The sequence below is a fragment of the Xiphophorus couchianus genome, chromosome 6 (assembly GCF_001444195.1).
Source record: "Xiphophorus couchianus chromosome 6, X_couchianus-1.0, whole genome shotgun sequence".
Classification (NCBI taxonomy): domain Eukaryota; kingdom Metazoa; phylum Chordata; class Actinopteri; order Cyprinodontiformes; family Poeciliidae; genus Xiphophorus; species Xiphophorus couchianus.
In genome coordinates, this window is record NC_040233.1 from 2,953,319 (window position 1) to 2,970,638 (window position 17,320).

General features: G+C 41.6%; 2 protein-coding genes and 1 long non-coding RNA gene across 4 annotated transcripts; 1 reads left to right on the plus strand and 2 right to left on the minus strand.

Annotated features, from left to right (window-relative positions):
- Positions 1-89: 89 nt before the first annotated feature.
- Positions 90-10,175, minus strand: rpap2 (RNA polymerase II associated protein 2). Its single transcript, XM_028021735.1, has 12 exons — positions 10,048-10,175; positions 9,000-9,045; positions 8,798-8,912; positions 8,114-8,212; positions 7,940-8,005; positions 7,760-7,848; positions 7,638-7,673; positions 6,048-6,900; positions 5,264-5,358; positions 5,042-5,122; positions 2,403-2,471; positions 90-290 (listed from the first exon to the last, which is right to left on the minus strand). The coding sequence occupies exons 1-12, from the start codon at positions 10,100-10,102 to the stop codon at positions 155-157; spliced, it is 1,740 nt and encodes a 579-aa protein (XP_027877536.1). The 5' UTR covers positions 10,103-10,175; the 3' UTR covers positions 90-154.
- glmna (glomulin, FKBP associated protein a) lies at positions 10,127-17,318 on the plus strand. 2 transcript variants are annotated; one of them, XM_028021730.1, is made up of 19 exons: positions 10,127-10,259; positions 10,506-10,585; positions 11,576-11,701; positions 11,782-11,895; positions 11,977-12,085; positions 12,525-12,810; positions 12,894-12,993; positions 13,074-13,255; positions 13,387-13,440; positions 14,592-14,622; positions 14,841-14,930; positions 15,017-15,058; positions 15,175-15,248; positions 15,333-15,417; positions 15,508-15,617; positions 16,429-16,492; positions 16,655-16,790; positions 16,875-16,945; positions 17,027-17,318. In XM_028021730.1, the coding sequence occupies exons 2-19, from the start codon at positions 10,547-10,549 to the stop codon at positions 17,147-17,149; spliced, it is 1,836 nt and encodes a 611-aa protein (XP_027877531.1). In that variant the 5' UTR covers positions 10,127-10,259; positions 10,506-10,546; the 3' UTR covers positions 17,150-17,318. The 2 variants fall into 2 exon arrangements, with proteins under 2 accessions (XP_027877531.1, XP_027877532.1); XM_028021731.1 differs by lacking the exon at positions 10,127-10,259 and adding an exon at positions 10,294-10,423.
- LOC114147164 (uncharacterized) lies at positions 15,893-16,753 on the minus strand. The gene is made up of 2 exons (XR_003596031.1): positions 16,638-16,753; positions 15,893-16,547 (listed from the first exon to the last, which is right to left on the minus strand). It is a non-coding gene; the product is annotated as an uncharacterized LOC114147164 (long non-coding RNA).
- Positions 17,319-17,320: the final 2 nt, after the last annotated feature.

Here is a 17,320-nt window from a genome sequence, read left to right on the forward strand (position 1 = left end):
TGCATGAAGTCCGCAGTCTCCACTTTGACTTTTTACAATTACTTTTATTTGGTAAAAATTTAATTCTCACAAAACACACACAATCGTCATTTCTTTAAATGATCAGTTTTTAATCTGATTAAACATATTCACTATACATCTTCAGGTCAACTTTTCAGGTTTTAAAGAGCTCAACCAGGCTGAGAAGGTCGTGCTGCTGCAGGCCGAGCTCCTCCATCAGAGAGTTCAAATACTGCACTGATGCCGACACCTCCAGGGCGTCCCGCACCACCGGAGACACGAAGGACAGCCTGGAGACGAGAGAACACACACACACAGCAGACCGTGGGACCTCATGGCACGTCGCTACACTAACAGATCACATCAGATGGAAAATACAGCTTCAGATTGTAAAATCTATGAGGATTTTGGCTTGTTTATAGTAATAAAAACCTGTTTCACAACAACTTCTCTATCACACACACTGTGTGACGTCACCTCTCCTTCCAATGTAAATAATTAGGAGCTTTTATGGAAGGAAAGCTAGAAAGAAATAATGACTGAAGTTCTTTAAGAGATCAAGAGCAATAGAAAGGGGGAGCAGTAGGTCTTCTTTATAATTAAACTGAAAAAAAATCGGACACATAATCTCTGATCAGTGCATCTGTAGAAATAACAGAGATCAGTGGACGCTGAAGGAACATTACACAGAAACGGAGTCTGAATAAAGCAGCTGTTGACTCTAACCCAGTGGTTCAGACTGCATTCCTCCAGGGCTAGAATCCTGCAACCTTTAGATATACTACAGCAAAGGTATGTTATCCTGAGGAAATGATAAATAAATAAATGATAAATAAATGTATCATTTATTGTGATAAATTTGTTACCATGATAAGAATTTTGTCATGACAAATTCCAGTTAATGATCTTACCTCAAAAAGAAATAATAAATAATTCTTATGACTTTTATTGTTATGATCATATTACCACAAAATATTGTGATAAAACCTAAAGTCCATATCAAATACCCCTAATGTAGCATATATTTTAGATGTTATATTTACCACATAAAACACATGAAAATTTGTATTTTTAACCTGACAAAATGGAAATCATCAAATTCTTGCCCTTGAAGTTTTGTCCCTAAGCTCCGCCCCCTCCTCCCTACCTGTCCGTCCTGTCGTCTCTCCTGGACTGGAGCGGCTCTGCCGCTTAATCTCCGGTTCAACTCAGGGTCTAGTGTTGCAGCTACAGGGGGGGGTATCTATTATTCAGCTGGCCCAAACAATAGAGGCCAGACGAGCTCCACAGCTGCCACGCAGTGGACAGATAAGACAGCACAACAAATTATTCATGATGGAGGAATGGAAGGATGGAGTGGAAGACGAGTTCAATGGGAACCGATGAAATCATAGAGCGCCGCGGCGACACGGGACGGCCCAGCCACGTTTGGTGAACAGCGTTTTAATATAGAGGCTCTTTATGAGTCAGTAGCCACTTCAATCTGAGATATGTAGGAGAAAAGTCACATAATGGGGTCAGGAGACTCATTGTTTTAGTGGAACTGCACTTTAAAAAGCTTTAAAAATTAAACCAAAACTGTACAAAATAATTATTTTTTTTAAATCTATTGTTATTCAACCAATTATTCCACTTATTAATAGGTTAATCTAAGAAGAACTGTACTATGCTGTATTGATGTTAAGTCAAGCAGAGAGGTCTGAGCTTTTCACATGTTGATGTTAAGAAGATATTTTAGCTGCAGATTTATCTTTTGCTACAAATGAAGAGTTCACTAAAGGACTGCATCTTAGGCAATAAAATGATTACTTTCTTGTTTAAAAAATGAACTGAATTATTTGTTTTAATGCATTTTCAATACTGTATGAAAAGACTTATGTGATTTAATAACAATTCTGCAGAATGAGCCTAATTATTATTTTTTGATTAATCGTCAGAATAATGGATGTATAACCATCGTTGGCTATTCAAGAAGTTTTCCAGTCTTTGCGGTTCCTTTCTCCAGCGAGGCCGACATGCCGTACACATCTCACACTCTCAACAGGGCTTACCCTGAAGGTAAGCACTGAGCAAACAGAGCTGGACCAGTGAGGCAGCCATAAATCAGGATCAGGTGAGGCTTTTCCCAGACCGGCCGGGCCCGAGGAGTGTGTGCTGTGTTTAAGTGTGTGTGTTTCGTTTGACAAAAGTGTGCCTTCTGTGGTGGATCACGGATCCGGAGAGGAGGCAATCAGGCCGAGATAAAGCTGTGTGTACTCAGATGGGAGCAGCACGGAACTGTTCACGCACACACACTCACACACACACATGCTCCTATGTACCATATGGCATGGCCAAAACAATGCTCCAGCTTGTAGAGTCTTGGGTAAAATGAAATGAGAAGCAGCGTGTTGTGAACTCACAGATGCAGAAGCACCACGGCTATCAGCGTCCACTCTGGGGTTTTGTGGATGATGTTGGTGTTGCTGAACCTGGAGACAGAAACATAAAGCAGAGGAAACCATAAGATCAGGTTAAAAACATGATGCGGCAGAAACGCACTCTGTCCAGGTCAGAGCAGCTTTTTTTAATCATTTGTCACATTGCACCTTAAAGGTGCAGTATGTAACTTTTACAAAAAACATGTTTTTACATATTTGTTGAAACTGTCACTATATTGTGACTGTATAGTATGAGATAATCTATGGAGAAAAACTGAGCCTTTCCCTTCCTATACTAACTAGAAACAACCAATCAGAGTCAGGAGGAGGGCCTTGGTGCTGTCAGTCACCCTCTGTGTGGTGCTGCTCTTCCCTTTCTACCCTCCCCTCTTGGTCTTTGCGACATTCTAGCCAGCAGAGAATGTTATGAATGCTAGGGATAATTAGCATGGTCACTAACGAAGGAGGATAAAGGGTTTTCCTGTAACGGCCATTGGAAAGCATTGATTGACAGCACTAAGCTCCTCCTCCTGGCTCTGATTGGTTGTTTTGGTCGGCAGTGGTGCATTTCTTCAGACGGCAATAGTAGCTCAAGGAGGATGTGGAGGAGATCGAACCTTTCACAGATTATCTGGTGACAGTTTTAACAAATATGGAAAAAATATATTGCTTATAAAAGTTACATACTGCAGCTTTAATGTGACTTTCTGCAAACAGAGAGAAAAAAAAATCCTGATGAACACTACCAAACACCCCACTGTTGGGTTTTTGATAACTGGACTTCCTGCAGGAAGCTGGACTCTGGAAGTGCTTGCTCCGTTTGGTTAACTTTAAATAGACCATTTCTTGCCAAAGTATTCACACCCATTGAACTCCTTAACATTTGAACATGTGAAAGTAAGAAAGGTTTCTGCATTTTATTGAGATTTTATGTGACAGACCAACACAAGCAAGCACACAGGTGTTGAGTGGAAGGAAAATGATACACAAATAGAAATCAGTGTCACATGCATATTGTATATTCAGCCCTGCTTACTCTGATACCCTAAATAAAATCCAGTGTAACCAGTTGGCTTTAGATATCACCTAATTAGCAAATAATAATAATAATAATAATAGTAATAATAATAATAATAGCAATAAAGAACACAGCAGAACATGAGAATGATTGGACACAATCTTTTTAAACTGTTGCAGTTTTACCACAACACAATAAATAAATAAGTAAAGCAAACAGATGTAATCACTTGTGTTTGCAGAAAAAAAGTGACATTGTTTGAATTTTAAGTTCCTAAAGAAGAAAGGCTGATAACATGGTATGCTATAAAGTCAACAGTTAACTATTTAAACCAAATGTCCTGCCATGCCTCTACCTTTCCAGTAGAGGGCAGCAAAGTTTAACAAATTAGTCCAAAAATGTGGAACTGAATTAAATGACCAATTGACTTCATAATTCAGTTGCATAATCAAACTCCTGTTTTGTTCTTTATTAATCAGAATAATCTGATCCTGGTTTATTTCATGTCTCGTCAGACTGGATGACTCATTGTTCTTAGCTTATGCTTTATATCAAGAGCTCTGAACGACCTCTGATCAGCTCAAAATCTAACATACTTTGACGGATCAAAACTGGACTAAATTACTCTCAACTAAAGGCAAGCTCTTTGTGAAGGTCCAGACTCACATGAAACATGGGATGTCTGGAAAGACCTGAAAACTCGTCTTCATGCACACGCTCTGTCCAGTCTGAGTGGAGATGTTTTAGAAAGAAGAATAAAGAAGAATTTACGTCTGTAGCTGGAAGAGATGAGGTGGCGCTGTAATTATTACAATAATTCCTTTCACTTCTAAACTATGGAAACTTCTAAACTATTTCACTATATCACTTTGTGTTGGTCGGTCACATAAAGAACCAATAAAATACAACCAACAAAATGTTGCCTTACATGTTGTTGCTTGTAAGGTAACAAAATGTAAAAAGGTTTGGGAAACATTACCATTTTTGGAAGGCACCTTATCTTGTATTTATTCGCCAAGTTAATAATTAGTAAGTAAATCCACTAATTGTACCATTTTATAGCACTACAAAGTCACTGTGTTAACTTCAGTTGTTATAAAAATTCTGTATAAAAGAAATTTAACTCTTTGAAATTGGGACTCTGTCTTTTTAAGAAACTTCTGGTCTTTCTGAAACTTTCATAAAGTCATGACAACATGGCTCCTCTGTTAACTCTTTAACGTCTTTACCAGCGTTACACTGAGAAGTAGCTCGTATAATGAGCTCAACAGATGTGCAGCTCCACCAGGTGTTTGCTAACTGCTGCTGGCTAGTCTGAAGGAGCCGAATGGGGGAGATGTGGGGAAAAAAATCCCACACATGCTCCAGGAAATAAACCATATTTCTTACAGGTTAACTGAGGCACAAACAAAGAGAATGGAGGATTCTTCCTAAATTTAAAGCTAAAAACGTAGATTTGCATGAAGGTTTCCAATGAACTTCAACTTCAAACAGAAACAATCTCCTAACATGTGTGTTTGTTCTAAAACTACAACTCAACTACATGTAGGGAAACTGGAGCCCTGTCAGGGGAAGTGTGTATGAGTGTGTGTGGTGCTCTGACCTGAAAGTCCTGACCAGGTTGTTCAGGTCCGTGGAGAGGTCACTCATGGTGAGGCCCACCGGACCTACGATGTTCCTGAGACTGTGCAATACATTCTGAGGTTAAAACTAATAAACAATATTTAAAAAAAAGATCATGTTCATATAATAGAGCTGTGATAACACATACATATACATACATACACACACACACACACACACACACACCCGCACACAAACGTACCAGCTGCTGAGTTTCTCCACTGTAATCCGTTTCTGGATGAGGTTCTGAGCCTGGGAATCAATCAGCGGCAAAACTGGATCCTTTGATTCTGTCTCCTGGATAACACACAACATACAGCAGTCAGTTCAATCAGATATGCGAACACTCACCATATAAAACATACATGCAGGCCTGTTGCAATAAGCAATAAATCAAAAATGATTAATTAAAACAAGATCAATAATTTCCATTTGTAAAAATTTACCATTTTTCTCTTTTCTCTCTTTCTACCAAAAACCAGATGACAGAAGTTTTCAGTTTGGTGCGTTGGTCTCAACTAGCCCTATTTGTTTACAGAGACTTCATAATTCATTTTATTTGTTGTTTCTGTTGTTTTGTTTATTCATTTTGGATATTTAAAATGTCTTCCAGTTCCAGTGTCAGATGTTCATTAGAATTGAAAGTTTATCGATCTTTGAGTTGCTGAAGATGTACTATATAAATAAAATTACATTATCTGCCCTTTGAGAATGTGTTTTTGCAATATACTGCCTTTACCATTACCGCCTAGACTGCTTCAGGTCTATTGCAATTACATGAATTATTTCTGAATGACAAAATTATGATAGATTTTTTGCATATTTAAAAAAAAGAGTATTATGAAAATCTGACTTTTTTTGAGATTTGCATACTAAGATATTGTTTTCTGTATCAAAAGTGAAAAAAGGGGATGGGTGCATCCCCACTTTATACAGAATGATGCAAAGTTCCATCCACTGTCCAGCAGCAGTGTTCCTCCGCTCACCTTGCTGGGCGTTATCCCCTCCTCAGGCAGAATCCACGTCCCTCTGTAAAACTCTGTGACTCTGAGCTGCAGCCGGTCAGTCTCCTTCCACAGCGTCTTGTAGTCCGGAGCTGCAGCCGACTGCCCCCTGTCCTGCTCTTCGGCGCCTGGCTCCGTCACGTCGTCGTCCTCGAGGTCATCTTCGTCCAGCTCCTCTTTCTGCGTTTCCTTTACGTTGGAGAATGGGGATCCCAGAGAATGGTCGGCTCCGTACAGGAAGCTCAGCGTGTCGTCTGTGCACCACTCCTTTAGCGTCCTCTTCAGGCACGCCAGCAGATTGAGCCGCACCGTGTCAGGATTGGCTTCTCCAGTGTGGGTGTTCAGGAGATCCCGCAGCCCAGCTGCTCCTCTCTGGCTCATCCCCACCTGGGTGATGCTGAGAGCCGCCAGGTTTGGAGCCTGTTTGCTTCCAGCTTCCAGCAGGTCAGAGTTGGGATGGACTCTCTCTGACACGCTACACTCGTTCAGCTTTGCTGTGGCCTCCTCCACAGGTCTGTTCTCAGGAGACGCATCATCTCCTCCTGCTCTCCCCGCCTCCTCTGGGTCGTCGATATGTCGCTGCTCGCTCTGCTTCCCGTCTCCGTCTGTGTGTTTGGGCAGGTCAGCCCAGCTCACCTGGACTTTCCGGCGGTGGGGGACCACGCTGGAGACGAAGTCCTGCTCCTGTTCGCTGTCGCTGCTTTGACTGAGGTCACTTCCTGCGGCGCTGCGCTCAGAGCCAGGAGGGTCCTGAGGCGGGGCAGCCAGGGGGTCCTCGATGTCCTCCTCTTTGAGGCACCTCTCGGACAGCAGCACCTCCTCACCAGAGCTCCCACTGGACGGACACACGCGCACACAGAACACACCATCAGTTTACTTAAAACCTCAACTCAAATTGATGCAAAAACAGATTTTCAGGTGTATTTTCAATTGTAGGAAATAAAAGACATTTATCCTTAATAACTAGGAGTGAACTGATTTTCTTCATTTTGGGCCATCAGCCAATGTGAAGGAGGAGGAGGAGTGAATGCTGCAAGTCAATGATTCAATACAATGTGGGTTTCCTTGGAAATCTTTTAATCTGCTTTGAACAATTAGGATCTATTGGACTGTCTGTGTGATTGAATTGGAAAGACTTTTTTAGCCTTTGTTGTCAATTGGCGCAATATAGATAAACTAAACTTGAAACTGATCTCATCAAACTCCGCAAAGGTCAGAAAAGAACATTCTAAATTCAAGTATATTTGAGAGAGCTACGTCATGTGCAGTTCATATCATTTGATGGGTTTTGTTCAGTGTTTTTCTAGAAAATAAGATTGGAATATTGCGGGTGCCTGGTGACATTATAACACCTGACAGTGTCAGCAGGTCAGGCTTTTTAAAGATCATGATCAGCCAGAAACCTGCATTTAGTGCAACCCTAGTTTTTATTAGCTTTAGTACATCAACTGCTATGAATTGTTAAAATTGATATTTAACGTATGTCCAAATATATCAAAAATACTCATAGGTAGTTTTTTTTCCACATGACTTTAGCTCACTGTGTGGAAATCTAAAAGCAGCAGTACATACCCATCTCCTTTCTTCAGCAACCTCACCTCTGGGGGACTGCCGAGAGATATAAAGCAAAAACAATGTTTTTTACATTCCAAAATGGTTTTCTGAGAACAGAGAAAAGAAAAGAAGCCGCGCACCTTTCATGCTGCCTGAGCCAAAGAGGCGTCTTCGATATCTGCAGCTCATAGTGTTTGGAAGCTTTGTAGCAGAAGTTGCTGCAAAAACACTAGACACAAACAACAGGAGTGCAGCTTTATAAATATTTCTCTGAAAAAATGACCTGATTTTTCCTGTAAGGAAAAATAAAAAGAACTCACCTTCCGCTCTGTGATGTCATAAACCCGGTTTGTTTTGGTAGATATTTTAAACCGTTGGTTTGGGATCTAGAGATTGAACAGTGTAGATGAGTCATGACAAAGTGAATCTGAACTTTTTAATTGTCGAGTTGTAGTAAGTTCACAGGTCAGGGAAGACCAGGCTAAGAGTTCTACCTTGCCCAGTTTGTTTGGACATACAGGATAACCACAGAGTTTGGCAATGAATCTCTCCTCCACAGTGTCTTTGTAGTTAGCAGGAGTTATGAGCTTGGCCTGTGAGGAAGAGAGAAAGAATGTGAAACATGATATTTTTCATTTATTTATTTTCAAAAGAGGAACTTCCACATCTCTAAATATGAATTGTTGGTCCTATTACACCTCTTTCAAGCATAAGAGGATGACGCAATCAGCAGCTGTTTGCAGTAAATATAGCTGTTGGTTCACGTTTGATTGGTACTGTGTGACATGAAGTAACATTGATAATGACGCTATGAAGAAGCTTCACTTTATGACTGAATAAAGTATTTTTGAGCTGAACCATTTCAGTCAAATACAACAAAAACATGGCTGCCCTGATTTTTAGAAATTAGCTTCAGGCACATAAAATTAAAAACCTTGGTGGAGTAGTTTGTCCTGACAGCCCATGTTACCTGCTAATTCATACCAAAGTTGTTTTCTGTTAATGTATTTTACAATGACAGAATGCTTATGCCACTTTTGTCACGTAGAACAAAAAAGCTGAATAAATATCCACAAATAGTGGACAGTCCAGATTCATTGAACGATGTCGTCTCATATTCCTCAGACATATACAGTGAAATATAAATCAATATAAAGAAAGGAAGATCAGACACATACACAGTCAATCAGGAAGTCTTCAGCCACGCTGTCCTCTAGGAGGCGCTCCACTACCTTCAGGGCTCTCCTCTCCAGCTCCAGCTTCTCCCTCAGCCTCTCCTTCACCTCCTCTCTCCTGATAAATAAAGCACATGTTGACATTTACCAAATACTGTCTGAGCTGTGAGCCTGAAAGGCTTACTAGCGTAAACTGTTTTCACACCTCCTCGCTTCTTCTTCAGCGGTCCGTACTTTGACGCATTTCCCACCTACAGTTAGGCAAACCAGAACAGAGTTAAAGATAATTTCCTCTGGTTTCATTCTCTCCACCAACTGATGCGATAAAGCTGTGTTTAACTGGCCATAAAAACACAGCTGCGTAAAATAGTCTGGCTTTCCACAGATGGAGTTTCATTTAACACAGTTTTTAAAAAGCACACTAAGAAAGAAACACAAATTCTGCTCTGGGTTTATTTGCACCAATGGCATCACAACAGGCAGCTGATTCTACTTTTAGTCAAAAGTCAGAACTTCCAAGTTACCAATCAGAAATGCAAGAACTACCACTGAAATATGAAATTTTTCTGTGAAACTTGGGGCTCTCGCACGATATGGCTGCTGAATAAATTTGTATTGCATTAAAGCAGCAGCACATATAGTACTGTAAACATGTTTGTTCAGTGTTAGCAACTCAATAATTAGCTAAATACAGTTAGGTTCAACTTGGATGTGATGGGATTTCCAGATCCGAGCGCTATACAAATTGAAGCACTACTAAACACTGTGGAGCTATGATGTTTGAGAGAAGTCAACATTGGTTTAGAAAATTCTAATTCAAATATTTTGCTGTCATACACAGCTCAACTCCTTTGAAGGTAAAATTGGATGAAAACCTCCAAATAAATAGTGAAAAACACCCCAGAAAAACACAAATGACTTCTTCTGAATTACTCTATCAATTGCTGTATACCTTGTGTGATGTCACTACAGCCCACGAAAGCTTGTTTTGGGGAGTTATTACTTTTAACTAAATTACATTTAATAAATAGAAACACTAACTGTGAAATTTTCCACACATGACAAACTATATCTAAAGAGAATTTAACTGAAGTTACAATAAAGTCGGGCACGTAGCTTTAAGTAGCACATAAAGAAGCTAAAAATGGCGGCTACATTCATGTTTGTTTCAGCCGGACAGTAACCTGCTCTCCTGTTAGCTTGTTAGCAGCCATAACAAAGCTGCTCTTCAGGTAATAGCCTGAAAATTGGACCTTTTTTGGAGCTTTTAGCAGAACCTCCTCTCCTCCTCCTCTCTTCTGTCTCCATGCTGCTTGTTTTCTCTCCGTTCAACTCTGACCCCGTGACGTTCCCATTGTACGGCAGCCGGTACGGCCGTACCAGTTATTCACGCTGTATTCGGAAAGTGTGTACTTAAGCGTGTGTTTTTATCTGCAACCGGGCTATTTGAGGGCATGAAGAGAAGGTGTGTGACTCTATTTTCTCTGTAATGTGTGCTTGTTTTATCCACCGAGGCGGCTTCGTTTCTCCCCGAGCTCAGATCATTCAGAATCAGAAGGACTAGCATCTAGTTTGCTTGAAGCTGCGGGGATTCACTACTTAACCGTAGCCTAAAATAACCTCTTATATGTATGCGTGTATTACACATTCGTCTTGTGCGCGGCTGTATAATTAATTTTTATTAATTCTGTCCTCTTTTTTTTTTTTGAAGGATTACTTGGTGAAGATCCAGCCCATGTGAGGACAGTAGAGATGGCTCTGGAGCAGCTCAGTGATGTGGTCCAGAGATGTGTAAGTGCTACTCATGTCCATCTTAACACGCTTTCTTGATTTAGTTTCCAAACACCACATATTCTGGGTTTTTGTGTTTTCCTCTGACACAGTCTTCAGCCAAGATCCCCCTCCTTGTCTGAGGCTCCTAAAGGGTGTGAAACTCTTTGTTCTTCCAGAACATTCTTCCTATCCTCCAGGAGAGAAGAGGCTTATATGTGTTATGAGGCTTAATATCAGTTTGTGTGATTAAAAAAGAAAAAATCCCAGGTGTAGCAGACAAAGTGAAGGGCAGTTGTTACTCTCGATCATCTGGTTCAGCCTTATCGGTACAAGGTCTAAGGAAGCAAATTATTTGATTTATTTCAATTGAAATAATAAAACAAAACAAGAAGGAGTAGGTGAAAGAAAAAAAACGTGTTCTCATTACCCGTTTTTGTAATATATAACAATAATTTATAAGTACAAATATGTATCAAATATGTAGCATATTTGATACATGTTCAGATTAAGAATGCACCAATTTGAAAATTTTGGACAATGCCAATATTTGATATTATGGCAAATATGCCCAATAACCAATATTTGCCTGAATTATATATATTTCCCTACCATTGTGACTCTTAAAAAATTGCTCACATTGTTTTTGTGCTTCAGTTAAATTTGCCACAATCCTGTGCGACTTCATTACCACCTTCACATGATGAAACGTAGACATGGAAACAAACATCAGTTGTTAACATTTGCCCAGATTTATTTATACTTTACTAATACTAATATATTAAAAAATGACTAATATTGACCAATACCGATGTTGATGTCTATATATCACGAATCCCTAATTCAGATGACATCAACTGTGTAAAAATGTAGTATCTTTCACATCGGTGCACCAATACTTTTGTAGGAATCGGCCCACTAAATAGCTTGGCAGGAAACATTTGCTGCACTTTCTTCCTTCGTAATTACCTCCAATAGACATCTTTACCTCTTTGTGTGTCCTCTAAACAGCAGGCGCTCCCAGATGACAGCTACAGCTCAGAGGATCATGATGTGTTCACTGTAGCGGGACGGAGCTGCATCGAGGAGGGACACAGCCCGCAGGTCCTCAGCATCGTCCTGGATGAAAAGAATCAGGTGCGTTTTCTCAGCAAAGATGTCGGTGGCGTGCGGTTCTGTCTGCCATCCCTGACGCTGCCTTTAACACCGACCTGCAGAGCGTGGTGAGGAGTATGGGCTGGAACCTGCTGCCGCCGCTGGTTCAGGTGCTGCTGAGGAAAGACGACAAACATCTCCCTCAGTGCCTGGCCATTTTTAACCATCTGTTAGAGGTCTGTCCAAACCTTTGCATTCATACTGTCACAGGTTTGGAGCCTGGGTTTGTAAACGTTTTGTCTCCCCTGGTTTTGCAGACCTGCGGACCTAAAGAGTTGCTGATTGGCCTTCTGGAGCTGCTGGAACATGACGATGCCGACAGAATCGCCGAAAGTTTCCATCTGCTTCTGAACCCGCTACAGAAAGGTACCTTTAAGAATCTCACAAAAACACACTCAGAAATTCAGTTTCTGGCAAAATTATGCATACCTCCTTTTTCATATTTTGTCACATTACAATGCCACACTTCAATGTAATTTATTCAAGTCAAGTTTATTCATACAAGTGACATGTTGATTATTTTTTGGATTAACTGATTAATAATTGGATAGCAAAAGGTCTTTAATAGAAACCTTTCTTTACTTTACAGGATTTGAACCTACACTTGAGTTTTTATACAAAAGTTTTTTTTTTTTTTAAATCTTAAATTCAAAATGTATGTTTTTTTAGTGCAGTAATTGATTACTAAGTTAGCGATTATTTCAATCATCGATTAATCTGAATAATCCGTTTCAGTCGTTGTAGAAAGTGAAAAAGTCACATCAGCTCAGTTTCCACCACCTGCTCTGCTCTGCCCCCCCTTCAGTGCTGCTGCGCCTGGGCGGCCGGAAGGCGTCCTCCCTGGGTATGACCCTGTCCTCCGTCCTGGACCAGCTGGCCAAGCTGCCCGTCCCCGACACCAAGGAGCAAGAAGAGGACGACGTTTTTTCGCTCGGCCGCTGCTGCGCCGACCTCGCGCGGTTTGTCGGGCCCTTTGCGCAGGAGGCGAGGCTGAATCAGAGCAGTGCGAATCAGCTGCGGAACTCCCACAAGACAGCGGGTGAACAGGAGGAGGGAGCAAAGGACGAGCTGAGGACAGAACTCCTGAAGTTGTGAGTGGCAAAAAGCTTGACGTTTCCCTGGAAGTATAAAGCTGTTTAAAAAGCAGTGTGATTGAGCGTCTGTGTCTCTGTAGCTGCATGAAGACCCTCAGCCACCCTCTGCTGGACGTACAGATCTGGGATCCAGACACGCTGCCTCTGTCTCCACTCCGGACTTTTGCTGCAGAGATTCTGGTACGGATTGTAAACCCTGCATGCTTGCAGCATGGTGTGGTGTTTGAGCTGTGAACCTGTGGTTCTGTGTGGTTCTGTAGGACATTCTGGGTGCTGTCGGAGAGTCTCTCCCAGGTCTGGTGTTCCACCCTCTGCTTAAGAAGAAAGAGGTTCCGGGCTTCCTGGAGGAGGAGGTCCGTTATCCCAAAAATTCTCTGGCCTGCTTGGCACACCTGGTTTTCGTCCATCACCTGGCGGCCGATACTTTCCCCAGTGTTTTCAGGTAGCGCAGAAAGTACTGGACAAACAGCCACATCTCCTTAAACCTTGACTGTTTTTGTAACAATTATTGAGATAATATTTTGGGTGTAAATGTAATATTAACCCTCATACCTCTCCATTCTCTCTCCACAGCCCCGTCTTCTGTCTGCGCTGCAACATGGAGCACATTTCCATTCTTCTGTCCCGGTAATGCAGCCTGCTCCTCCCTAAAGAAGTTTCTAAACCCCTTCAGGTTTTTAGCTGCTGCTCCTGCCACAGAGTTTCTGTCGGACTGAGGTCTGCATTTGCGACGGCACTGACCTTTACAGGATGTGCTTCTCCTTTGCCCTGCTAGTGCGTTTTGGGTTAGGGAACGAGGATCTTGTCCCGTGTTTGGCGGTACGCGGCTCCGTTGGTCTCTCACACCCAACCTGCAGTAAAGCGGCTTCACATTGCAGCGGGACGGTAAAGCCAGGCTGTCCTGCATGGAGGGACCAGGGATCTGTGCATGTGCTGGTTTGTTGATCGCTCAATGCACTTGTCCTAAAGAACCTGATTTTGGCCTAACCAGACCACCGTACTTCATCCATTAATTAGATATTCTCCACATTCCTGTAGCTGTGAGGGCAACAAGATCTTAATTACTGTAGAGTACGTTACCAGTGGTGACTGAGGTCCTTTCTACCTTCAGATCAGGAACACTCTCCTTATGGTGGTTTCTTGCTTCTCCCTTCACCATCTCATGATCTTGTATTAAGCTCCAGACCAATAGTTAAAACCTTTTCACCAAGCTCTTCCTTGATGAAGGAACAAGCTTCCTGATGTTTGGTTTTGCCCACAGAGATGTTTGGTTGGGATTATTGAGTCTGTGATCAGGTGTGAAGAGGAAAGATTTAATTAACAGATTAGTGTCGCCTTGTGGACATATGACCAATGTGTGGGAGCCAGGATTCTGACCTGCTTGGACAGGATCAAATGCTTATTCCACTCAGTTTATATGGCAAATGTTGTTTCTAAAATCCTGGTTGATGTTCTTCCTTTAAAATAACACAAACCTGCTACACAGTGTTAATTTTTTTAGTGAGGCAACTTTTAAAAAGTGAGCAGGGATTCAAATAATTATTTGCCTGAGTGTAGGGGCGCACCGACTGGAGTTTTCTGGGCTGATCACCAATCTTCAGAAAGCCTGACCTGCCGATTCCGATTTTGGACGATGCCAATTAATTTTTGGGGGGTTGATTGCTCAGAATAAAGGAATTCAGAGCCAATTTATAGGCTAGTTGAGGCTGAGAGTATAAATAAGAAAGGACTTGAGTCACAGCTGTTCATTTTTGGCACTTGTGCTTCTGCTTCTCTAGAACTGAGACCTCCAGGCTACAGAAAGGACTGGTAAGATAAACTGAATCAGACATTTTTTTTTCTAAATAGATATTTGTTGATCAAATTCTTAAAGCTGTTTTTATTGCATTTAGGCAGTTGTCCCCACTGTTTAGGACTCTCATTAATTTTCCTAGTAAAATTCTTTCTGTGGTCTAATGAGACTAAAAGTGTGTTGTAAAACCTTTGCTAGGTAGGGCTGTGATTTCTGTGTTTCTCCATCCTGACAGGAGCTGTATGAGAAGAGTTTGGTGCGGGTGGAGGATGGCAGTCTGCCAGCGGATCTGCTCGCGATCAAAACCTTCCTCACCGTCCCTCAGGTGACCGCAGTTCATTATAACGTCACCTTTAACCCTCTTCTGTACGTTTCAAGCAGTTTTCTAATAACGTTTGTCTTTGTCTTCAGAACTTAGTAAAGGTCATGACAATTTGCCCCAAGCATGATCTGGTAGGACCTCTGGACATTATTAAACTTTTTTTTTACTTTGGATTCAATTTGGATGATCGCCACAGTTTGTGTGAGAAAATGACCTGCTGGCTTTTGTTTTTGCCGTTTGGTTGCAGAGGACTAAAGGACTGAAGGTGTTCCAGCTCAGCATCGACAAGTTCAACACTGAAGCCAAGTACAGATTTTTCCAGTAAGCTCCGCAGTCCCCCCGCAGAGACCGCACGAACGTTTTCCTGTCACCGTCTCTTGAATTTGTTTCTATTCCCCGTCTCAGATACATGCTCAGGACTAGCAGCCACTCAGGAGTAGAAGGCTACATCATTAAAAACATCAAGAATCAGATCGATGCAGCTCTGCAGGTAAAGTGGCCTCTCAGGCTGTCTGCTCCTGCTGTTTTGTGCTGCAGCTGAGAGCCTACCTGCAGTGTCTCTCTCACTCTGTGTCTGCAGCCGGGTAACGGTAACATCTGGTTTGAGGGAGTTCACCTGCTGCCTTTGCTGCGCAAGGTATTTAGTCTTCCCGACGGCCCAGAGACGGATCTCCTGCAGTACCTGGACAGGTGCGCACACACCGACTTTAATTCTAGATTGTTTTAAAGGATGGAAAGGGGAAAGGGAAGATAGGAGAGAAATTCTGGAGAAAAAAAAAACAAACATGTTACAGACTTCAAAAGACTGGAAACAAGGTCAGAGGTCGACCTTCCATCAGAATGACAACCCAAAACATATAGTGGAGCACATTTACTAAATGAATTCATTTAGTAAATGTGACAGGTGTCTCTGAAAAACTAATAAAATGTAAAATAACCTGTTTTTTTTCATCTATATATTTTTATTCATGTTTTATTGGAGATTTGCATGCTGATCATTATTTACAACGTTTTCATTAATCAGGTGAAAATCTTTATTGGTATTACAGCTAACTTCTTATAATGGCTGAACCAGCTTTTTGCACTTTTCCACCAGCAGTTTTGACTACAGTATTTGGATATTGGAAGGTCTCCTTGCCATCACCCTAATCTTTACCTTTCCCACAAATTTCATAAGAGATTCTTATGCGTATTATTTTTAGGGATGCACAGAATATTGTCACCAACATCAGTATTGGCAGATATTAGCCATTTTTAACAGTTTTGTATTAGTCTAATATGTAAAGCTAGGTTGATATAAAAAAAATTATTTCCATGTTGTTGCTGTTTGGAAGAGGAAGTTGGTCATGTAGTGATGGAGCACTGACTGAACTTTGACGTTTGACTGAACTGGTGTCAACAGTGTGGTACTTTATTTTTTCAAGGTGTCAAGAGGATAGCAAATATTAATACCAGATATTGATACTGGCCAAAATGTAACTTATTTATTTTTTTCCTGCAGAGTCATGGAGTCTCTGAACCTGCTGCGTTATCTGGTCATCAGAGACAAAGTAACAGAGAACCAGGTGAGTGCAGATAGCAGTCTGGCAGCGGAAGGAGACCCTATTGTCTCTCGTGTTACTAAAAAAACCAGAAAAGGAACCTTAAACATTTGATTTATGTCTTCTAATGTGCATGTTTGAAAATTTTAAAGTGTAGCAGGTCGCTCACGTTTTGCCATCTTGCAGACCGGCGTCTGGACCGAGCTGTATAAAATAGAAGATACGTTCATGAAGCCTCTGCGTGTCGGCGTGAACATGTCGAGAGCCCACTACGAGCAGGAGCTGCAGGACACCAGGAAGAAGAAAAAGAAAAACACCAAAGGTCACAGTCAGCACAAACATTTCCCTCCAGCCTACCAGAGATGGCTTGTTTTTCTAACGGCATATTGGCATGTTTTTTCCACAGAGGACTCGGTGCTGTCTGTATCCGTTGGTGGGGAGAAGCTGCCAAAAATGACGTCAGAATCTCAGATTCAGGTCAGTTAGCCCATCGCTTCCAAACAAAACACAACCAAGCAGGACAATTACATGTGATTGAATCTGATTGGTTTGTTTCAGGCTCTGCACTCGGCGCTCCACACATTCGACATGATCGAGAGCGTGTTGGTGCGGATAGAGGAGCTGGTGGAGGTGAAGGACAGCCTGGAAACTGCAGGAGAGCCCCAACTTCTCAGGGCCTAACAAAACAAAAGGGGGCGGGGCCTAATATGTAAATGTATAATTTCAAACCACTCGACTGTTGTTTCTCCTCCCTGTTTCAGAAAGATTTTCTATGATGAAAGGGTCAGCTCTTGTACCTTGTGTATATTCTGATAGAGCTGTAACTGACAATAAAAAACAAAGTTTCATATA